At 36.4% G+C, this 25,288-nt stretch overlaps 2 protein-coding genes across 3 annotated transcripts in view; one reads left to right on the top strand and one right to left on the bottom strand.

Annotated features, from left to right (window-relative positions):
• stxbp1a (syntaxin binding protein 1a) overlaps window positions 1–13,694 on the bottom strand; it is a 48,697-nt gene extending 35,003 nt beyond the window's left edge. For both annotated transcript variants that reach the window (XM_038268265.1, XM_038268264.1), the window contains exon 1: window positions 13,547–13,694. In XM_038268265.1, coding sequence (XP_038124193.1) covers window positions 13,547–13,583 — 37 coding nt within the window. In that variant the 5' untranslated portion in view covers window positions 13,584–13,694. The remainder of the gene's footprint in view (window positions 1–13,546) is intronic.
• A 4,517-nt stretch (window positions 13,695–18,211) lies between these two features.
• niban2a (niban apoptosis regulator 2a) overlaps window positions 18,212–25,288 on the top strand; it is a 34,042-nt gene continuing 26,965 nt past the window's right edge. Inside the window, exon 1 of the mRNA XM_038268336.1 lies at window positions 18,212–18,431. Coding sequence (XP_038124264.1) covers window positions 18,377–18,431 — 55 coding nt within the window. The 5' untranslated portion in view covers window positions 18,212–18,376. The remainder of the gene's footprint in view (window positions 18,432–25,288) is intronic.

The raw sequence follows: 25,288 nt of genomic DNA on the forward strand, positions 1-25,288 counted from the left end.
AATAGAAAAGACATGAGTTATAGAGTGAAAATACGTAATGAAAGGGCAGTAAAATGTTAAGCTAGTAAATTAACCACCTTAGTTTTACAAGTAAAGCTACTAAATACACTGAAAGAAAATAATTTTATTTGAAAGAAATCCCTAAATAATTTAATAAAAGGAAAACAATTTACTGTAATGTTTCAATCAAGCCTTACTGTTAATCCATTTCACAAAAAATAGCCTAACTCCACTCCACCCTCTGCTAACTGATAGATATGAATGGAAAACTAATCCATGTCAGGACTGTCAGCACTGTGGGTTTTTCCTTTCTGACCTTTCTGATAGAGAAAAAAAAAAACAATATGGGAACACAGCAGCCAGAAAGAAGGAAGGGACCTGAACAAACATCTATGCAGCTGAGTAAACCAAACAGGCAAAGCTGTGCGCACACTCATTAAAAACATTAACAAACACACATCTTACTAGCTTTTCAATTACTCTCAGCCTGTTTAACAGGATATAGTGTCCTCTATGTAGGTGTAGACAATGAAAAGTTGAATCATTTGTCATAATTTTACAAGTTGTCCCTGTTGGTTACATGTCTGTGATCCTGTATTTAGTCTTTTCTTTGCAGGCAGTGTTCCATTTTTCCAAATTATGGCAAACTAATCAATGCAATGCAGTGCATTTTAACAGGAAACTCTTCTTTGATCTACCTAACAGTGTTCACCCTCACCAAGAAACAGTGATATAATCCTATATATGATATCGCTCATTATCCTGACTCCTTGCATTATTCAGCAGGGATGAGTTGACAGTTTCTCCCTTTGCTTTGCTGTTTTCCTCCTTCAGGGACTTTCACCTCTAAGTACTTGACCTACTTTTTTCTCTGGATCTTGGCTTCATGGCTACATCACTCCAGAGAGAATCTGACACTCTAGACAGCCAGTTAATGCAGATAACTGGCACTGAAATACAAGACCAGACTTACATCAGTCATCAAAGCCCTATTGAAGTACTACAACCAAAAAAAAAAAAAAAATCTATTTAAAGAATTTAGTTGGGAGTTTTCAGCCATAATCTCTTAAAATGCTGATTTCTTATTCTTTATTCACAACATACTATGTCTTACATAACCTAACCAGTCTGAGCCAGAAAAAACTTGTTCAGACGAAAGCCGAAAGCACAATGTTTAATTTTATTTTTATTTTCTTTGTTTAATAAAGAATCCAGTCATAGATCATGGCTCTTAATGTGGAAAGGTTTTAAGGAATGGCATTGATTAATGCTATTCTCCTTAAAAAATATATATAAATTAAATAAAACAAGGTAAAACAAAACTTAAATTTAATTTGTATGGAGAAATGTTGGAGCGATAATAATGATCAAATCTGCACCTTTTACAGATGCCCTTTGTGGCGTTTTTAGCCCTTGACCTGTAGTTTTATTTTTATTTTATTCACTAATTTCTTCCCTTTCGTCATCAATTTTTTATTTATAATCCTTTCAAGTTGAGGTTTAGGACCTTTACTTTGAGATAAAAATAAAAGTATTGTAGATTATGCGTGTTTTATTCATCTTCATTCTTTAATTTTAGAATTAGTTTTAATGTATTTAATAATGCTGTTTTTTTATACTGCTGTCTTTATTTTTATTATAGTCATTTTCTTAAATCTTATTTATTTTTGTTCTGAAGTAAACTAGATTTTAATTTCATTACTCCTCTTAGGTTTAGGCAGTTTATTTTTTAAGATATGAAAAACATGCCTGTAACTTTAATTTCTATTTTTGTAATCATTGTTTTTTCTATTTTGACACTCATATTATTTAGGTTCAGGTTAAGATAAAAAAAATGCATGATTTGTTCAAAGCAAATAAAACCTGTTTTAGACTAAAGAATCAATATAATTTATTCTATCTTTCTTTTAGATTTTCCTAATACTAATATTTTTTTTCTCTAACTGTCAAAATTTATTTTTTTAAATAACGTTTTATATATATTTGATATTTTTTTAGTTCAGGCAACAAGATAAGATTTCAGCTTCTGCAATAGACATGTGGAACTATGAGCATTAACACAGGTTACTTATAGCTATTCAGTTATTCAGATAAATACCTTGGAATATTTAGTGCTGTTTAGGCAGCAATAATATTTGACCAGGATGTGTTTGGCATTAGGCTGTCAAAACTTTTAAATATTAAAGTTATTGCATGAGAAGCTATGTAGTAGCTGTTAATGTAAGCAAATAGCTGTATAATTATTTGGACATTTAAGGGTACTGAAGTTCAATTCGTCCAACTGACTATTCTAAACATAAAAAAAAGTGAAAAAATTAGTATTTTTATTTGATGATGCTTTCTCACAACTTTTTTTGGCAGGACTCAAAGCAAGACTTTGTGCAAAAAAGTGCAAAAAGACAGTGAATCCAATCATATATTTAAAAGCTTTAAACAACACTGCCATGTCATGATCTCCTGCAGCGAGATCATGACTGCAGCAGTCTCTCATATGTAGATATTCCTGTAGTGAGAGTATGTGTGTAAAGGGTGGATGGATAGAGCAAGGAAGTGATGCTCAGAATAGTGAGAGGACAGAGGACGAGGATATCTTTCAACACTTTGAAAGCAGTCTTCATAGATGAGTGGGGGATGGATTCAGCAGAGCTCTTCATGCTCTGCAGCCACAGTGACATGACTGTTTGGCTTGGATTTATTTGTCTTTGTATGTTTGTGAGCAGCATATTTGCTGTTTGTGTTTTAGGGAGGGCTGCAGGCACTGCATCAGACACTGGAGCCAGACCACTTTGCATGCTGCTCTGGTGGTTCAGTTATATTTCCAAGGTCAGTTGATGGCTTGGGTGCAACTAAAGACCTTTGTGTTTCAAATTCCCTTACATACAGGTGCTGGTCATAAAATTAGAATATCATGAAAAAGTAGATTGATTTCAGTAATTCCATTTAAAAAGTGAAACTTGTATATTATATTCATACATTACATACAAACTCATATATTTCAGATGTTTATTTTGTTTAATTTTGATGATTACAAATGACAACAAATGAAAATCTCAAATTCATCATATCAGAAAATTAGAATATTGTGAAAAGGTTCAAAATTGATGGCCCCTGGTGCCACACTCTAATCAGCTAATTAACTCAAACCACCTGCAAAAGCCTTTAAATGGTCTTTCAGTCTAGTTCTATAGGCTACACAATCATGGGGAAGACTGCTGACTTGACAGTTGTCCAAAAGACGACCATCGACACCTTGCACAAGGAGGGCAAGACACAAAAGGTCATCGCTAAAGAGGCTGGCTGTTCACAGAGCTCAGTGTCCAAGCACATTAATAGAGAGGCGAAGGGAAGGAAAAGATGTGGTCGAAAAAAGTGTACAAGCAAGAGAGATAACCGCACCCTGGAGAGGATTGTGAAACAAAACCCCTTCAAAAATGTGGGGGAGATTCACAAAGAGTGGACTGCAGCTGGAGTGAGTGCTTCAAGAACCACCACACACAGACGTATGAAAGACATGGGTTTCTGCTGTCGCATTCCTTGTGTCAAGCCACTCTTGAACCACAGACAGCGTCAGAAGCGTCTTGCCTGGGCTAAAGAGAAACAGGACTGGACTGCTGGTGAGTGGTCCAAAGTCATGTTCTCTGATGAAAGTAAATTTTGCATTTCCTTTGGAAATCCAGGTCCCAGAGTCTGGAGGAAAAGAAGAGAGGCACTTCATCCACGTTGCTTGAAGTCCAGTGTAAAGTTTCCACAGTCAGTGATGGTTTGGGGTGCCATGTCATCTGCTGGTGTTGGTCCATTGTGTTTTCTGAGGTCCAGGGTCAACGCAGCCACATACCAGGAAGTTTTAGAGCACTTCATGCTTCCTGCAGCTGACCAACTTTTTGGAGATGCAGATTTCATTTTCCAACAGGACTTGGCACCTGCACACAGTGCCAAAGCTACCAGTACCTGGTTGAAGGACCATGGTATCCCTGTTCTTAATTGGCCAGCAAACTCTCCTGACCTTAACCCCATAGAAAATCTATGGGGTATTATGAAGAAGAAGATGCAATACACCAGACCCAACAATTCAGAAGAGCTAAAAGCCACTATTAGAGCAACCTGGGCTATCATAACACCTGAGCAGTGCCACAGACTGATCGACTCCATGCCACGCCGCATTGCTGCAGTAATACAGGCCAAAGGAGGCCCAACTAAATACTGAGTGCTGTACATGCTCATACTTTTCATGTTCATACTTTTCAGTTGGCCAACATTTCTATAAATCCTTTGTTTTTATTGGTCTTCAGTAATATTCTAATTTTCTGATATGATGAATTTGAGATTTTCATTTGTTGTCATTTGTAATCATCAAAATTAAACAAAATAAACATCTGAAATATATGAGTTTGTATGTAATGTATGAATATAATATACAAGTTTCACTTTTTAAATGGAATTACTGAAATCAATCTACTTTTTCATGATATTCTAATTTTATGACCAGCACCTGTATTTCTGCAAATACAAATTATATATTATTGCTACTGAAGAAACTGAATGAAGAACACTAAATCCGTGTAGTTTACACTAAAGAATCCAAAGCTGTACAGAGAAAATATAATTATTGGTTAAAATCAGGAGGAAATCTGAGAAAGATTGTATTTCCAAACTCTGCTTAAAGGCCTTTATTTACTATGCTGTTAGGGTGAGCTTAATTCGTACTGACTGTATTTGGCTTTAAGTGTAAATTTGTTGTTTTTTAGCCTAGTTTTCTAGTGAAATTGTGTTTTTTTATTCTTTTTATGTTATCTATCCATCCACTCATCTATCTGCAATACATACAGATACATAGCCACATATTGAAGAAAAGAAAATCACAAGCCAACCTATTTTGGAAATTCAAATTCACTTCAAATATTCTTAATAATCCCAAAAGGAAAATTTAGTTTCAGCACAGCCTGTCAGAGCTTTTTGTGCTATTAGCTAATTAGCTATGTTTTCTAGGTGACCTGTTCATAGACTCTTCGTCAATTTTCACAGTTTTATTTTGGAGATTAAAGTTCTTTCAATCTGAAAAACTCACACGGAGAAAAAAGACAATTAGAAGAAATGTATTGATACAATTACTTAGTCTTTGGTGCTCAGACTTCGGCAGGAAACATAACGCTGAATTTTGATAGATATGCATGAACAGGAGTAAAGAACAGGAACTGGTGGTGGAGTGGAGATAGATGAAGTTGGTCAGTCTGTAGACTGCTGGTTAGCGAGACGGTATGCTGAGCTTTATGGGGAGATCCAGTGGACTGCGTGATCTGATACTAGAGCTTCACTCAGATACCTGGAAGATGGAAGTCCAGTTTGGATAACACAGGTTGAGAGAACCTGTCAATGATGAGCAAGCATGAAGCGACAGTGGAGAGGAAAAACTCCCCATTGGGAAGAAACCTCTGGCAGAACCGGGCTCAACATGGTGGTCTTCTGCCGGACCGGTTGAAATGAGATGTGGAATGCAGTAAGATACCAGGAGGAACTAAACTCTGATGAAGTTTTAGCTACGATGATTGAGGAGGGGCTGGAGGTGGGTTGAAACGGGGTCATCTGAATGAAGTCACACCGCACGACCACTGCCTGCGCACTAAGAGCAGACGAGTTGCGGATCGGACGCCTTTTAAAATGAACTTTGGATGCTGGTTGGCTTTCGTGGAGGCGTGGCTCAAAGCTGATTGGCTGTGTTGTAGGGGGATAAAGGCAAGTAACAGTTTATTCGGTTTACCTTCAGCCTAGGCTCCATTTTAGAGAAAGCCTATTTCTTCTGTAAGATGGCTTATCTGTGTTTATTTGATATTTGATGTTAGCCAGCTAGCTATGCTTTTTAGTTGTATCTTGGCCTATATCAAGGACCTTAAAATCTAGCAATAAGAAATAGCATTAAATAACAAACATCGGTTGTAATATTTCTGACATTTTAGTTTTTCAATCTGGTCGGACCCAAAGGGACCTGAAGGTAAATGCAGTCTGGCTAAGCAAGGGATGATGGTCCAAACAATGAAGGATAGCCGTTAATCAATGGAGCTTTTCAGCTTTCCTCTATCTCAGCCTAAAACTAAAACTAAAAACATTATTTAAGAAAGATATGATATATATGGTCTACAGGTGCTGGTCATAAAATTAGAATATCATGAAAAAGTAGATTGATTTCAGTAATTCCATTTAAAAAGTGAAACTTGTATATTATATTCATACATTACATACAAACTCATATATTTCAGATGTTTATTTTGTTTAATTTTGATGATTACAAATGACAACAAATGAAAATCTCAAATTCATCATATCAGAAAATTAGAATATTACTGAAGACCAATAAAAACAAAGGATTTATAGAAATGTTGGCCAACTGAAAAGTATGAACATGAAAAGTATGAGCATGTACAGCACTCAGTATTTAGTTGGGCCTCCTTTGGCCTGTATTACTGCAGCAATGCGGCGTGGCATGGAGTCGATCAGTCTGTGGCACTGCTCAGGTGTTATGATAGCCCAGGTTGCTCTAATAGTGGCTTTTAGCTCTTCTGAATTGTTGGGTCTGGTGTATTGCATCTTCTTCTTCACAATACCCCATAGATTTTCTATGGGGTTAAGGTCAGGAGAGTTTGCTGGCCAATTAAGAACAGGGATACCATGGTCCTTCAACCAGGTACTGGTAGCTTTGGCACTGTGTGCAGGTGCCAAGTCCTGTTGGAAAATGAAATCTGCATCTCCAAAAAGTTGGTCAGCTGCAGGAAGCATGAAGTGCTCTAAAACTTCCTGGTATGTGGCTGCGTTGACCCTGGACCTCAGAAAACACAATGGACCAACACCAGCAGATGACATGGCACCCCAAACCATCACTGACTGTGGAAACTTTACACTGGACTTCAAGCAACGTGGATGAAGTGCCTCTCTTCTTTTCCTCCAGACTCTGGGACCTTGATTTCCAAAGGAAATGCAAAATTTACTTTCATCAGAGAACATGACTTTGGACCACTCACCAGCAGTCCAGTCCTGTTTCTCTTTAGCCCAGGCAAGACGCTTCTGACGCTGTCTGTGGTTCAAGAGTGGCTTGACACAAGGAATGCGACAGCAGAAACCCATGTCTTTCATACGTCTGTGTGTGGTGGTTCTTGAAGCACTCACTCCAGATGCAGTCCACTCTTTGTGAATCTCCCCCACTTTTTTGAATGGGTTTTGTTTCACAATCCTCTCCAGGGTGTGGTTATCTCTCTTGCTTGTACACTTTTTTCGACCACATCTTTTCCTTCCCTTCGCCTCTCTATTAATGTGCTTGGACACTGAGCTCTGTGAACAGCCAGCCTCTTTAGCGATGACCTTTTGTGTCTTGCCCTCCTTGTGCAAGGTGTCGATGGTCGTCTTTTGGACAACTGTCAAGTCAGCAGTCTTCCCCATGATTGTGTAGCCTATAGAACTAGACTGAAAGACCATTTAAAGGCTTTTGCAGGTGGTTTGAGTTAATTAGCTGATTAGAGTGTGGCACCAGGGGCCATCAATTTTGAACCTTTTCACAATATTCTAATTTTCTGATATGATGAATTTGAGATTTTCATTTGTTGTCATTTGTAATCATCAAAATTAAACAAAATAAACATCTGAAATATATGAGTTTGTATGTAATGTATGAATATAATATACAAGTTTCACTTTTTAAATGGAATTACTGAAATCAATCTACTTTTTCATGATATTCTAATTTTATGACCAGCACCTGTATCTTTTTCCACAGCTGGTTGTGAGCATTTCTGAAGACTCTAGCTTGTCCTGAAAGTCTGCTTGACATGATTAATAGCTGGCATTTTGTTCAGATTATTAGAGAAATATCTACATAATCATATGAGGGTTCAAAGCTACTGGAGTAAATATAATACATGTTGTCGCCTAGGTGTTTTTTGTTTTTGTTGTCATTTTCAATTTCATTTTTATGGAACATTTGAAAATTATTTTTGAACGAAAACAACAATCCTGTCCAGGTATGTCAACAAGAGCTTAATTCAATATCTATGGCGAAATGTAATTTATAGGAAGGTTTTATCCCGTCTTTCTGCTATGATTGTGGGAATTTGCTCTGTTTTGTTAGTGGTCTTGTTGGGCACATGTTCTGACTCACTAATTAGCACAGCTGCTTCTAGTTAGTCCCCCTGTTCTTTGTTTGTTTGGGGGGGCTGTCGTCAGTTTTACTGTATTCTCATATCTTGGCTTTATGTTGTTTAATTATCTGTTTCTATCCATCATTTCTAATGTAAATGTAAATCCTCTATTGTCCCACAATGGGCTGCCACTGCTGGCGCCCGGGAGCAGTTTGGGGTTAAGGGTCTTGCTCAGGGAACATGTGGGAGTGTGTGGGACTTGAACTCACAACCACCAGGACCCAAGCACAATGCTCTAACCACTAGGTCACCACTCCCCCAGAAGTACAGAATAAGAAGAGCCTTTTTTTTCTTTATTGCTTTGAATTACTTTGTGCTGATGTGGTTCCTTTATCCTGCCAGATAAACAAAAGCCTGAATTGGTGTATTTTTCATGCACCAAAGTAAAGTATCCCATAGTTTTGCAGTCCTAATAAGTTTTTCATACTTTCGTGGCTCCAGGTTCCCAACATATGAGGTCAAGTAATCATCCGGGGAGATAATTAGAATTGATCAGTAAGGCAGAAATAACAGAAAAGATGATGACAATGTTAATATCTGTATTTAAACACTATCTATCTATCTATCTATCTATCTATCTATCTATCTATCTATCTATCTATCTATCTATCTATCTATCTATCTAAAAAATAATATATATATATATATATGTTTATAATACTATTTTTTTATGTATTTATTAGTGTTTTTCAAGGCAGCACTTTCAAAAATGAAATTGTCTAGACCTGTTTTAAACTAAATTTCTTTTTTTATACACTCGTGTGTACAAACTGACAAAATAAATCTGTCTAAGTCTAGTTATTATATATTCTGAGCTCATAATGCACACTGCTGCTCAGCTGACTGGCTTACTTGCACTATAGCCAGGAGGAAAAACTAAATCTGCTTCATTCTTTGTATCAGAAAAACAAAGATATAATCAATAACATTAAAATTCCTCAAATATAAAGGTTGCAAAATCATAGTAAGAGTAGAAATATGTGCACCATGGTTATGAATGATTAATAATGATTTAAAATTTTTCACTTTTTCAGTGGAGTGATCAATGGCTTCTTTTTTTGTCAAGGTTTTTATGACAATCTTAAAACAGCCAATAATAAGTTTGAAATAACAGTAAAGTGATCCCTGGTGGCCTACATGCATCAAACTTCCTTTTCTTTACTACAGATTACAGCTTTAAATCGAATCAAGATCACAGCTAAGGAAAAGCTCAGGTTTCCTGACCGTTGTCCCTTTTTCATCCTTTTTTCCCTCTGCTGCTCCCTGCAGCCGATGCTCACATCCAGCAATAAAACGATGAGGGTGAGCCTCGGCCCGCTGCCCATCCCCCTCCTCTTCACCCTTCCTTCATCCTTGCTGCAGCAGGAACCATGATGGAGCCCCCCCCCTCTCAACCCCTCACCAATCCCATCGCAGCTCCACCTCAGCCCCACATAGGGAAGGTGTTGCCTCCCGTTTCCATGCCGCTACCTTCAGGGAAAAACGCGATGTTTACACAGTTCTGGAGAGATGATTCACCCAAAGCTCAGCCTACATTCCGCCTGCTTCCTGTTTTACAAACCCACTTATGTAATTGGCAGCTAGCGTGCTTAAATAATTAAAAATGGCACAGTAATATAATAGAACATTGCCGTGTGGTAAGAGATATTTATGGTGGTGGGCTTCAAATAAAACTGATCCCAAATCTAACTTCTATGTTAGTGAAGAAACCACACTGCTGTGAACAAATATTCAATCGATACTGCATGTTTACCATTTAAAATGAGAGAAAGATGCACCAACCGTCCTGTTGGGGAGGTTTAACATATTGACTTTAAATCATCAAGCCCCTATAATTATGTGTTCTTCTTACATATTGATCACATAGCAAAATATGTCATATTTGAAGTGGAATAAACCTAAAATAAATCTCTAAAAGATGTAGATTTATTTTTTATTCTGTTTTATCATCTACTGGGACTAAAACACAATATAAATATATATCATACCTTGAGATGCACTGATACGGTTTTTCTTGGCACAAATTTCTGATGAGTTTTTTTTTGTCTGATTCCAATTTTGAATCTATATATAATTTTTTTATTTACTTTTACTCCTTAGGAGTACATCACATAAAATACAAATATAAGAGTGCTTTGGGTATTTGAATCCCTTTTGAATGCTAACCTAGACCTTTAAAGCCCGATCCAAGAATAAAACAAAACAGAAAATGACTTTTTTTTGGTTTGAATTTCTTATTTGCCCTTTTAACAAAATATGTAAAAAGGAAAAACAGAAATACATTTTTGATATTAATAATTTATTACTATGCGATAAGTCAAGATAATTTTTTGTGTAGTCTTCTACTGGCTGTTATCAGGTATATCTGATTGTGTACAATAGGATTTTGAGCAAAGTTTTTACCATTAAATTATGCAAAACATTTCAGAAACCGTATGTATCAAATACGATACATTTGGCATTATAGGGCTAGCTAAAACTTAATTCTTGCATAAATGTTTATAAAGTAGAATAAATTTAATTCATTTTTGCATAGACTCATTTATTGGATAAGATACAAATATTTGTATTTCTTTGTCTTTGATGTGCAGATAACTTATAAGAGCTAAAACGTGGCTGATGGTTTTGTTTTAATTGCAAGCTTCAGGCTTGGCCAGAGATGCACCAATCCAACACTAGTATCTGTCTTTGTCTTGATATTAAAGAATATTGTCAACTGGGTATCGGTAGAAATGGGCTTGATGTATGGGATCCCTTTTAATCTATTACCATAGTAAATGTATGTTAATTATCTCTTGAACATCAGAAAACTTTACCCCTTTATGGGCTTTGATTTAATAAATGCAGTATATTTTCCTACTTATTTTTTTAGGATGGAATTGAACTTAAAATGATTTCTTTTTATGTCTTTTTTTTGTCATTTACATATCAAGTTACCTTTTGCAACATAACTCTATTCATATATATCATGACAGTAATTTAAATTAACAGTAAGGATGAAAACATTAAAGGGATATTGTGTAAGAATTTCTGCCATCTTGTGGTGAGATGGGGGTATTTCTATCAAACAAACCCTAAATAGTGCATCACTGCCTTAAACACGAGTTGCAGCAACGGTGGCCGGCATCAAACAGTTTGAGAACGCAGATGTTACCGTGAAGTCTCAATACATGTAAGCTGGCTTTTACTTTGACAAAAATTCAACATTCACCACAGCTTTGAAAGCTACTAAACCCGCACAAACATGCACTTCTGCACAAATAAGATTGTTATATGTTTGCAGGATTTAGGATTTTGCTTTTTACAGTAACAAGCAACACAATCGAATTAAACGGAATGGAAAAAGTTTGATTTATGCTAAGTTAGGCAGCACAGTTCACTTGTCAAGGTCACTTGTGTCCCTTTTAAAATCTTTCACCTTCCTTTGCTTATTTCACCTGGAGAAGGCTTGCCAAATGTTTATCCTCCTTTTTAGATCTCTCCAGTTTATTTGACTTTTAAGTTCTCTTTTTCGCTTGCTTGTGGATGGTGAAACTATTTCTTGTGCTGCTGCTGCATATACATAGTTCTGCATTGTGTTGCAGCAGAGCAGACTTTCAGTTGGATTAGTCTATTATCTTCACCTCTCAATCACACTCAAACGCCAGTAAGGCGTTGGTACTATTTTATACCTCGCCGGTGTCTGTATTTTCAAGATGGCAGACTGTCTTGGTTCTATGCAAATGGGTGAACCAGCCTTATGTATAAACTAATATAGAATTATTTGCTGATGAAAATACATCTGATTATTAGTGAAAGTAATAACACACTAATAATAACAAATATATAATTGCAATATATGATTTCTAGCATTCAAATAGAGGATTTTTTTTTACACTATGTCACTTTAAAGCAATCAGATACAGTATCAGAAAATTATCTGGATCTGCACATATTCAGATTTAATTATCGGAATCTTATTGGAGGTGAAAAATGTTTGCTTCCCTAATCTTAGCTTAAGTATAGAGGGACACAAACTAGATTAGATTAGATTAGGTTAGATTAGATGAGCTTTATTGATCTCACAGCGGAGAAATTCACTCGTCACATATTGGCATAGAAGTTACAGAAGGTGCAAACAGGGAGGAAAAAGGTGCATTAAGAATAAGCAATATATATACAGTATATAAAGATAAATAGGATTAAGGTGCAAGTGTACATGTATCGCACACAATGAAAAACAAAATAAAAATAAGAAATTAAAAAATGAGAAATAAAAATATGTACAATACGGATGGCTTATATACAGGTGTAGAAATTATGTTTTTAATGTAGTATGTATTTGATACTACAGGTTTATAGAGGGAAGTATCGCAGTAGTACAGAAAGCATTTGCATTATAAATTGTGCATCATGGTGTATCTGGTTTATTGTGGGGTCAGGAATGAGTGACTGACTTTCAATTAAAGGTACTAGGATATAGCACATAACCATGTTCATGTTAATGTGGGAAAAATAAATAATTTCTTCATCTATGACAAATTTGTATGGGTGACTATTGCACCAACCAACCCATTTGATTATAGGGCCAAGTCAAGCAGCTTCTTCACAACATCCATCAGGAAAGGCAAAAAAATCCCGATTTTAGGCGCAGGCCTGCATCTCATCCTCTCCACCACCGAGCTGCACATCCACATGAAGGCCTCCATCACCCACACAGCATCGAGTACAAACGACAAAATAAAGAAACGGCCTTTAAAGCAGAGATAGCGCCAAACTTCCACTACGTTTCACTGCGTCAGAGAGGATGAACAAAGCAAACAGTTTTCCTCACATCCGTGTGCGCGCTGAGTGGCTTTTTACGCAACAGAAATGTGCTCCATCAGAGGGGTGAGGCTCTAACCAGGAAACCCGCTGATCTCCGTTTATCTTTTATTATTTAAACTCCATGGATCTGATCACACTGCAGGTTATTTCTGCACGGCCGCGCGCGCGTGCTGCTGCGGACTATTCCTGATTCAAACGCTGATTGGCTGTAAAAGGGCGTGTTTGGATGGTTATTTTTGCAGACAGGCTTTAATCGTCCAGTTTCAAAAATGAATTATCACCTCTATTACTGGACTAATAATTTTAATCTTCAGGTTGTTGATCCTCGTTTTTATTTCCCAGCGCTTGGATGGGGGGGGTTATATGCGCTTCAGCACCGCAGGCTCCCATGGAGACCATCCGACCCTCTGCAGGAGATCAAGTGATTTACAGTGATCCACCTATCAGCAGCACCACCATCATGGAGATGCAGGCCTGCAGCCTCCATCTCCGCTCATTTAAAGCGCAGCTTTTTAACATCAACACCATTAAGCTTCATAAAACAGGAAAGAAAAGCTTACTTTCTCCGACCACCGCCTTTAATCCGATAGGTGCCATGATGCTACCGAGTGCTGCACGGAGCGATGAGCCTCCTCCCTCCTCTCTGGTCGTTTCTCTCTCTCCGTCCGCAGCGCAGGAGCCTCCAGTTGGAAACGTCACTGCGTCTCCTTTCCGCACCATCCTCCACCTCATTGGTGGGAGGAGGTGACAGCCGTGATCATGGAACCCAGCTTCCCTAATTAACCATCATTTTTGCAGTTTTATTACTTTTAGATCTGAGTGCTGCATTTGACACTGTAGATAATCAGATTCTCTTACACAGATTAAAACATAATGTTGACCTGAGAGCCCCCAGTATTTGAATGGTTTCAATCTTATTTAGAAAAGAGAACTTTTACAGTTCATCTGGACCAATGCTGTTCTGGGGCCAAACCTTTAAAGTATGGCGTTCCTCAAGGCTCAATTCTAGGTCCTATTTTGTTTATTTTGTATTTACTACCTCTTGGTCAGATTTTCCATAAGTTTGGTGTTTCTTTTCAGTTATTTGCAGATGATGTTCAGATTTATATGCCAATTAAACTACAAAATGGGGAAAATGAATCTCTTCAGCTATTGATAGATTGACTTGCTGAAGTCAAATCTTGGATGGAACAAAACTTTCTTCACCTTAATCAAAGTAAAACTCAAGTTATATTATTTGGTCAGAGTCTTCAATCCAGATCTAATTCTTGGTTCTTTAGCTCAGTTTTGTTAGACCTCTGCTAGGAATCTTGGTTTTAGTTTTGACAGCTGTTTAAAGTTAGATAAATAAGTTAGCTCTGTTGTTAGATCAAGCATTTTAGCAAACATTAAATCCTATTTTTGTTTTAAGGACTTTGAAGGACTTATCCATGCTTTCATTACATCCCGGTTGGATTATTGCAATTCATCATATAGAGGCATAGATAAATCACAGATGCAGCGACTTCAATTGATCCAGAACCCTGCAGCTCGGCTCCTTACTGGAACCAGGAAGAGTGACCATGTAAGGCCTATACTGGCCTCTTTACATTGGCTGCCTGTCTTTTACCGAATAGATTTTAAGATTGTTTTATTAACTTATAAAGTCTTAAATGGATTAGCTCCTCCTTATCTTAGAGACCTTTTAAAATTCCATTCTGTGCAGAGAAGTCTACGCTCTAAAAATCAACTATTACTGACAGTTCCTCGGACTCAACCGTTGCTCCAATTCTGTGGAACCATTTACTTCTTTACCATTACCATGATCATTTTAAATCGCTTTTTAAAACTTATTTTTATTTTTCGGCTTTTAATTGAAGCAGTGTTTCGCATTCTGTTTTGTTAATTGGTGTTATTGACTTTCCTGTAAAGCACTTTGGCGCAGTTTTATACCTTTTTTAAAAGTGCTACTGTATATAAATAAATTAGACATTGACATTGACATAACAACACTTGAATTTAAACGTTAAAGAATATTTTAATTAAGAGGAAGCCATTTAGGTACCTATTTTAGCCTCCATCCTGTCATGTTTCATGCATCCTCTTAATACAGTTTGAGGTAAAGAAAATAGACACGAGATAAAGTCTTATAACGTGTAATTATGTGTTACCTTCCCGTAACTTTTAGGATCTTCTTCTTTTTTTTATAAGTGTGGCCAGGCAATATAACCCAAGTGGATAGGCACCAGAACCTCAGGGTCAATCTACACTGTTCCAACAGGAACAAGCACAACGTCCATATTTTTAAATAAAGACTAACTATAGTTTCTTACAGACTTCGCTAACAAATAGATGCATATATTTAAACATCCGTCTAGATCAAAGGTATATGGATAAAATTCGTTCAGGTTTGAGTTCTGGAGCGTACATCCTTTCCATCGTCATTACTTACCTACTTTTATCAATATCATTCTGCATTAAATTGATATTTACAAGTACTAATATCTACATTTTATGATAATTTAATAGGTTTTTATTAAAATAGTTATTTACAGTATCTATTATTTCACTGAAGACTCTTAGATGACTTGCAGAGATGCATCATCTCTTTATGGCATATAACAATATAAAAATCTAGTTCTGAAATCGCATGAATAATTCTGTACTAATCATCTCTATTAACCACAGGGCTTTTGTTGTCAAGTAATTGTTAATATATATAAAATTTTATTGTTTTGAATATTCTACTTGAGAGAAAAAATGGTAGGGGTGGCCTCATGGGTGGCCAATGATTGGCTAAGGGTGGGGGCATAAAACTATGTTTACATGTATTGTTAATACACTATTCCTTATTTATATGCACATTAATTATGTTTTTGATAAAAATCCTTTCACTGCTCCACCATATTGGATCAGTCTATTTGCTGCACATGTTCAGAAAGGTCCAAACAGACAGCAGCAAACCATTTGAAAACAAACGATGTGAAGAGCAGTAGTGCTTTTGTTGCTATTTTTAGCAACGTTTAGACCCCTCTAGCTCTTTTATTTCAAAAAAGCACCTAACTCCAAATCTAGCGACTTTTTTCTGCTAGTTGAGACTTTGGCGACAACATAATAAAAGCAGCAAACTCTGCTCTCCAGAGCAAGTAAATTGGTAACCCCGCCTCCTGCTCTCCTCTATCTTGTCTGCTGTCATGATTCACGCAGCTATAACTACATAAAAATGTAAAATGGAGAACAGATAAGCAGATCATGGCTTGTCTACAGTGAAAAGAAGGACTGGGTTATTTACTTTTGCCATCGCCTTTTTAGCAACACAGGAAGGAGCAATCAACTAAGTGAGCTTAGTGATTGGAAAAAATCTTTATATCCTTTTTGAGACAGCTTGAAAAATCAGCTGAGAACAAAATATAGAGAGGAAAACAACAAGAAAAGGACAAAAGGTAGAACAAATAATGTATGTCTATTCTATTAAAATTTCTGCATCTGTATTGTGGGTCTGTTTTACGTTGTCTTCTCAAATCAGAGGGCCTGTCTTTGCCTGCCTGTCTTTGCCAGAATCCGCCCATGGTTCTATCCCATAACTTTAAATGAGATTTCCTCAAATTTATACCTACTCCTTCGGACCTTTGCTTCGGACCAGCACATCAAATTTAAGAAAGCTCAGCTGTATCTTACAGCTTAATTCCTTTGGGAAATTGTGGGATACTCTGCTGGAACTTAAAACCAGATTTTCAGAAACGTGCATGGTAGTTTTTAAAACTCACAGAGGACGTCTGAGACATTGAAAAGACAAATCTGCTGCATATCCCTGAAACTAAAAAATATATATTTTTCCAGAACTTTACACAGTACGTTTTACATTCCTGGAAATCCCAGGCTACTTGTTTGGTCATTGCTTGCTTATTGTTCCTAAATGTATTGGTACTTTCCCAATGTTAACATAAAGTTTCTCCTATTTGAAATCTAATGGATTCTGATTTCAGTTTCCAGAACTTGGAGTCCCCTCTGGATCTACAAGATACTTTATGCAACTTTTCCAAAACTTGTAATATTTCCTAGTGATTACTAATTACCTAACAGAAACATGGAGGCATATTTTCTAAAACTTTCAGTCTACAATGCTGTTATAACAGGTTACTTTCCTTGAAGTTACTCCTTTATTAAAATGTACAGATTAGATTACAAGAATTTCTCGGGGCCCTACTGGAATTTCCAAAACCTTTTATGGAACTTTTATAACATCACTGTTCCTAGAGCTTAGCTTAACTAAACTAGAACTTTAATACAATTAATTATTTGCTTTATTAAAACCCACAGGTTAATAATATTTAATGCTCCTAGTTACAGGGTACTTTCCTATTGTTTTAAAACTCATGGTGCTTCCCTGTTTATAGTACCTTTATAAAATCTGCAGGATTTATTTTAAAGCTGTTTCACCAGCACTTACCAATCATCTTCAGTAAACTTGCAGGTTACTTACCAGAACTTAGGATATATTTTTACTATTTTTAAACCATAGGCTTCCTTCTAACTTAATAAGACACTTATGTATAATAGCTTTCCTTTAACTTCCAGGAGTGTTTATAGAACAGTCTCTGAGAATGTATCACGCCTCATATTTTACATGTTCCATCCAAGCAGGAAGACTCATGCAGTCCTGTAAAATGTTCATATTTTGCAGGTTTCCAGGCTTTCCTTTTGATGTTTTCACAAATTTTCATTCTGCTGCTTCTGACCATAACAGCATAAATGTGCAGCTTAGTTAAACGAAATGAGAAGTTCTGGACCCACCTACTTTTTAGGGGTATTGTGTGCAATTTTTTATGACTTACCTATATGAGCATTTTTGCAACCTGTGTAGTACTGAATCTTTCCACAAGGGGGCAGCAGTAACATGCTTTTAGAAAGTCCCAAAAGCAGGTATGCTTTCAGTTTTCTTATCCATAAGGGAAACTTCAACACAATATTAACAAAATGTGGCAACTTAAAGTCCGGGAACATGAATCTAATTATTATATCTGAGAAAAAATATTTTAAAACCAACACTTTATATTTCTTTATCTAAACTCAAATGACTTCAAACAAGTAATAAGAAACTGAGTGAAGTGTTACCAGGCTCTCCTGGTGGAGGCCACACCTTTGGCATGGCCAACTGAACACGTTGGACCAGTGATGACTCCCAGAGGGTGTGTCCTGTTGCTTTGCTGTGAAAGAGAGCAGTGTTCACCTCCTACTCCTCCTCTTTCCTCTCTCTCTCTCTGGGTTTTTTGGAGCAAAACAGGAGGGAAGCCAAAGCAGCACCATCCTGAGTGGGAGCCTGAAGCAGAATTCCCTGCAGGACGTTGGAGTCTTGGAAGTCTGACCTGGGAGTTACTACAGCTGGGATACTCTGAGGATCTCCTGTCACCATGGGAGACGTGGTTTCCTCTCACCTGGATGAGGGCAGACGGGAGATGATCTCAGGTTAGAAGCTTTTAAGTTAGAACAGACTAAGAGTTTAATGACAAAATTATGTATTTGATTCTGCTTTGTTGGATTCATAAGAGTTTAAAGTTTAATATGTCTAATCACCTAAAATAGAAGTGTGACAAATGTCCCTTTTCTTGCATTTTAAGAGTTTGAATAAAGTCCTAGTATTTTTTCTGGGATAATAAGCAGGTTTCTAAAAGACAGGGGAACATGTTTGTCTAAGTTTGGGACTGCTTGTTATTGGAGTCTGAGCAGCCTCCCACAGAGAAATGTCCTCCTCTCTGCGATTATTCCAGCAAAGCATGGAGGCAGAACGAGTCAGAGGAGCAGGGACACTTTCAGGAACCTGTGGTTTAGTCCAGTAATTACTAGAAGGATTTTACCATAGGTCTGTGCATGTGTAGTTGGAATGCTTTACATTTCTGCTCTCCAAACATTTCTGGTTGTGTTTGTGTTTCCCTGGTGGTACTTAGAGAAGAAGGTTTTGGATCCTTAAATTTCAAGCGATTCTTTTTGTTTGTTGCTTTTGTGAAGCCATAAAATAAATGCTCCTTTGTGTGGAATGGAAAAAAAGGGAAGATCGTCTTTGTTGAAATGTTTTTTTTTTTTTTTTTGCTTGATAAAACAATCTAAAAGCTACAAGCTGCATACTGAGCCTCATAACTGTAAGCTTTTCCAAGTTTGTGATGTTACAACAAACCATTACATACTTATTTGGATTTTATGTGACATTGAATGAGGGAACCTAAAAACCCAAAACTTGGTCAGTGACCCAAACCATATGTGTCAAACCTCTTGAGAACTCAAAAAAGTCCCATGTGCCAAAAAACAAAAAACAAAACCTGAATCGAATATCCTCCTAACAACTCTTTAGACTCAGGCTCAAAGGCTGCAGGAAACTGGACGTATAAGAGAGTAGTTTTGCACCTCTGACCTCCACTGGCAGGCTGGCTAAGGAGAGTATTAATAAAAGAGCAGCCAAGATCCTCATGGGGAATCTGGGGGAGCTGCAGAGATTCACTGCTCAGGTGGGGAACTCTGTTGAAAGAGAAACTGTTATTGTGTGGATATGAGAGTGTAAGTTCACCTTCCTGTGGGATAACCACCCTAAACCCTCAAGCTACGATAGAAGAGTTTAGATTAAAGTATTTTCATTGGTCAGAATGGTCGAATCAAAATCCAGATCTAAATCAAACAGAACATTTTGAACAAAACGTTTTTTTTTAAAGACATTTAGAGTATTTTATGTTATAGTTGTGCCCCCCAGCTGGCAGAGACTAAGACTTCACAGCAGAAAGGGGTGTTTAAAAAAACCCAGAATGTGAGTGAAACCCAGAAAAAGTAAAAATATCTGTCCATGATGCCTGATAATTTCACCTGACAACATTCATTTGAATCAATATTATAGTGCAAAGATGTAAACTTGAAACAAACTCTTAATAAATAAAAACCTATCAGACACTAAGTAGTTCTTAGTATGTGATAAGAACCAAATGTGATATTGAGTAGTACTGTAGCTGAAATAATAGGCGGTTCTACAAAGTATTAATAAGCAGGTTAATTTTAAATTCACACCACATGTTGTTTAAATTAATTATTAATGTATTTTTTTTTTTCAGAAAATAAAGGGGATTGAATAAGTGTTGGTTTACCACTTTAAAACATCCCAGTAAAACCTCATGAAGATGGTTGTAATCTGACAGTATTCATGCTGCAACAGAGCTATTATAGACATTTATGGTTTCATGTTTATAGGCCAATTATTTGTATATCTATTATTTTAGATTTAGAAAGTAATGGAGCATCATCCATCTATGTTAGTTAAACATAGAGACTAGATTTTAGCAATTTAATGTTGATTCATTTCTGAGTTCCTTTCATCATTTAAGTATTGTTTCCATTGCTTTACACTGATGCTATAAACTTTTTCCCAATAAACAGCGGATAACTGAACTAATCTGTGAACAAAAGAGCAAATATTCAGAAAGTATAACCTTTGCTGTAAAGAAATCATGTTAGACCATTCAAGGTTTCAGAAATAATTAGTGGACTTTTTTTATACTTGTGTTTTATTGAGCAGGCAATCAATAAATATGTCCTGCTTTGTTGCTTGAAAAACTTTAAATCTAAACAAATCCAATTTATCTCTGAAGCAACATTGTTGACCCAAGACAACATATTTGTCTAGAAACAATATTAATTTATTATCTAGAGATGTGCTCATCACATTACCCTCAATTTGCAATTAAATTAAACATTGACAAATAGGGAATTTGTTTCATTTATGTTTTTGGGGGCAAAATAGATTAGAAAATTATGACTTTTTATGCAATTAAAACTATTTTCTAATCTTTATCAGACTTTTCTCTGACATCTGCTGATTTTGTTTATTTATTTTACAGGAAAAGGGTAAATTTTCCTTTTGGTAGATAACCCTATGACAACGATCATGGGCGGCGCTCTAGACGATTGTTAGCTGATTGGCCAAGCTTCTTAGAGTGACAGCTGACCCATCATTGTTTGAGCTCCTGTTATGATCAGCAAAATTAGAATGTTTATATCGTAAACTTGTTGATATAAACATCTAAAGAGAAAATCTTGGACATAATCTCTAAAGAATGTTTAACTTAAAGAAATCATCATGTGTTCATGAGTAAAGATGTCCTAACCACATGTTTACAAACCAAATGTTTTAAATTCAGTAATCAAACACAACAATAACTGACTATAAAATGCATCAATTTGCTTTACATTCCAATGAGTTTGTAGAAATTATAAGATTATGCAATGAAGCCAATTTTATTCGCAACTCAAAACAGGGCATCAAAGAACAAGTTTTGAATATTTGAAGAGTCTAAAGATCAGTGTTTTCAGTTTTAGACCCACTGATCACCAGTTAAAGTTAGAGCAGAGAGTTTCTGCCAGTGTTGATGAATCACTGTTAAGGGAAAAAGTATAGTCTGTAAGTTTAGCAGTGTGCTAGTCATGCTTTGGGCTCAAGTTGCAGGAGGAAGGCAAGGGTGCACTGCAAAAACAATCTGAAATCAAGTAAAAAAAATCTTAAATCAAGTGTATTTACCCTTAATTTGAGCAGGTAAATAAGATAGTTTGCCAATGGGATGAGTATTTTTACACTTAAAATAAGATAACTAGATAAAATGCACTTGAAATAAGACAATGCAATTGTTTTTTCTAATTTCAAATGTAAATTGTCTTGTTCCATTGGCAAAGTGTCTCATTTATCTACTGAAATCAGGATAAAATGCACTTATTTTTAGAAAAAATTACTTATTTAGATTTACATTTTTTGCAGTGTGGCGACTTTAAATTGATGGCTTGACTCGAGTCATCAATTTAGATTATGGCTTAGTTACATTAGAAAAGATTTACAGTAAAGCGTCTTTACTTCAAATGAGTTAAGGCTCATATTAAAGCAAAATAAAAGTGTCCATATAATTTGTTTCCTCATGTTTCAGGAATAGCTCAGTATGAATTATTTTTGATTTGGACTTTACGTGGGACCTGTTAGCCCAGACTTATGACTCAAGTTGAGCAGTCTGACTCGTGTCTTAACTTGACCATTAAGACTTTAAAACTTGTGACTTGGAAAGTAGTGAGCCGGTCCCACCTCCGTCAGAAGGTGAAACTTTAACACTATTAGAATGAACATCTGCACAAGCGTAAAAATTACACACAATTCACCAGGATTCTGCTTTTACTGTTTTATACCAACCCATGGCGTATTCTAATACATTAGATGAGACTTTTTCGACATTTTTAGCCTGTGCTCAAAAATGTGTGATGGAAATTTACCTCCATCTAAACAACATCTCTGCCAGGAGACAAAGCAGAACTGTGGGAGGGATATTCTTCACAAAAGTCCATAATTTAGTCTCATTCTGCTGTTATTTAAATGCTTTTCATTTAAATTGGCTGCATTTAATCACACAGCAATAAAACAGAACTAAAGCGTCTCATTGTGTGTCAGAGAGTTTAACCTGAAAAAGGCTACATTTTTTGCAAGAATATAAAGATCGCAAACAAAATCTGTAATTTCTAATGGATTACCCAAAGATGCTCCCACCTTCTCTAACTCCACTAACCTAAACATCATCTAAACCTGATGCCTGACCTGAAGGTTGGTTTAAAATCCCTCAAAATGATTCACAAAACCCAAAAATGGATAAGAAGTTCAAATTAAAACAGGCAACCTCATGTAAGGAGAGTTTTAACCTTTTTATCATCCTGATGCATTTTGAGGAATCTATTCAGTTACCTTTGCAGTTTCACCAAAAACAGAGCAGCTATTTTTCTGCTGGGCTACCTGGAATCGAGTAATGTTTTCAGAGTTATGGGTGCAGCACATGAAGGGAGCAGTCAGAGGGGGGGAGGATAATGAGGTGCAGCAGGTAAAGACATGTCAGAGTTAAAACTGGCGGTATTACAGGCCCTCCCTCAGCGCCGTCTCTCTGTCCATCTCCTTTGTTTGCTCGTGTGAAACCACAACAGAGCAGCAAACAGCTTGTCCTCCTTTGAACCTAAAGTAAGCATTTGTGTTCATGTATGTTATTACATGTCCTTGGATGACTTTGCATCGCTGATGTCCTCTGTTTCTCTGCATGGAGCCGTGCAAAAGTCTTAGGTCATCCCTCAAATCTATATTCTTTCCGTCCAAGCAGTCAGATTCTGTCTCTTTCTTTCAAAGTGGTGTAGATCCAAAGTTCCTCAGACTTTCTGAAGCTCTTTCAAAGTTGTTAAAGGAACGTTTAAACATGTGGAGACACATACTCATATATATATATCTGAAGTCTTGCTCTCTCTTTCTCTTGTTGGCAGCCAGAATGAACCACAGACAGATCTCTCAACACATCAAATAAAAGTAGTTTGTATTTAAGCTGTGAGTCGTGTCTCTTACCAGAATCTTTATCTTTATCATGTTGTGTTCTGGTCTGTTTAAAACACATAAATACTATAATGGCCTAGTCAAAGTCCAAACCTAAATCCATTTGACAAACTGTTGCAAAATGAGAAAATTTGTTTTCATCCAGTCTCACTGTATTTGTTATTGTATGGATACAACAAAAACAGAAAACATGTTACTATTGTAACACCAAAAAAAAGTGGATTTCCACAACAGAATTGAAACTTTAATAATTATAAACCATACACAACAAATAACAGTGTAGACGATGTCAGATAGACTAGGATCATCGTCGCACGTTGTTATTAAATTTCTGTTCATAAGTTTAAAGGATTTTCAGACTTATATGCTATAAAAAGTGATTCTAAATTACTGCAATGTGGTAAAATGTAAAGCATTTAAAGGGTAAGATGCTTTCTTTGAAAAACAGCAGGGAAGCCTGACTTAATCTAAAATAAAAGGGATGTTTGATTACTTTTGTCCAGCATTAACCGTATGCTGCATACAAATGCAACACACAGAGAGTTATGCAAATTTTAAACTGCGTGTAGCTGTGTTATGTCAACAGTCACTGGTGGATTACCAACCATATAAGCCATGAGATCATAACTTTAAATGCAACAAACTTTATCTGTGGAAATACAGAACAATAAATGGAAATATTTTCAGGATACTGAAGGATTCAGTAAGGAGCTTAAGCTTGTCTTCCCACTCTGTCTGAATCAGGGTCCCTGTAATGTAAAACAAAACTGGATTATATTAGATAGGCCACCTGTTTCCTCATCTCCTTCACCACAGTCTGACCTCAGACACTAAAATCACTTTTTCCTGCAGAAAGAAAAAACCCTGCTTGAAATCGTTCTTAGTCAGCAACCTTCATGTCTCCTGATAAACCATCACAACAGAGTTAATCACAGTAGAGTTATTAGGTTTCTTCTACATTTTTCTGTCTTTATAACAACAAAACATCTGAAAAAACTCATCAGATGTTTGCAGCTTGGATCTGTATTAAATGAATAGCTAAAATTAAAAACCTTGAGGAGTATTAGGATCCAGGCCTCAGCTCTCAATAAAGGAAATATTTTATATCAGACCTAATAAGTGCTTTCAGGTTAAAAACAGAAGACTAAGTGTTTTCGTTTTATTTTTTCACCTTCTAATCTTTGTTTCCATGCACCCAGAAGCCTATTTAAAGCATTCCAGTTTGCTGACTTTGGCCCAGCAGGACGTCTGCTGGAAGGTACCAACTTTCTGCATCAGTGAAGAGGAAACGGCTTTAACGAGCACCTGCCTGCTGCAGAATTTAGTTAGCATCGACTCAACAGAGGCAAACATCTACAGTTAGGACCCGGTGCTGATATGTTGGAGATCAGCATTCAGATTGAAACATCTTAAGTCATAGCTATTTTTATTTCACTTTCTGCAACATTACAGAGTGGTATTTTAATTGCTTTTTGGTGATTAATTCTTCACTAAACAAAGGATATGATCAAAGAAGAGGGAAAGGAGGTGAAGAATATTAGCCTATTCCAAAAAGGAAGATGAGAACCAACCATATTTGACTCCAGCAATGTCTAATTCTCTTTTTAAAGATATTCAGAGCTGGACTTTCTGGTGTCCTTTGGATCCTTGTCCTACTGCTGCATAACCCAATTATAGCTAAGCTAAACCAGTTAAATCATTGTCATCCACAATAAAGAGAATATTAAAAACTGTGATGAACCTTCACAGGAAAAATTGGCCTTCTAAAATTACTCAAAAAGAACATCAATGGCTCATCCAGAATGTCACAATATAAGCAAAAACTCACTGAACACTTCCTCATAGGTAACATCAGAGTTCATTGTTTAAAACTAAGAGAGATCCATACGTTTGGGTGGTGAGGCTGCTTTGCTAATAAAGGAACTAAATGAACTCTTCTCTTAACAAA

The sequence above is a fragment of the Cyprinodon tularosa genome, unplaced genomic scaffold, assembly GCF_016077235.1.
Source record: "Cyprinodon tularosa strain WSP-4 unplaced genomic scaffold, ASM1607723v1 ctg7, whole genome shotgun sequence".
NCBI lineage: Eukaryota > Metazoa > Chordata > Actinopteri > Cyprinodontiformes > Cyprinodontidae > Cyprinodon > Cyprinodon tularosa.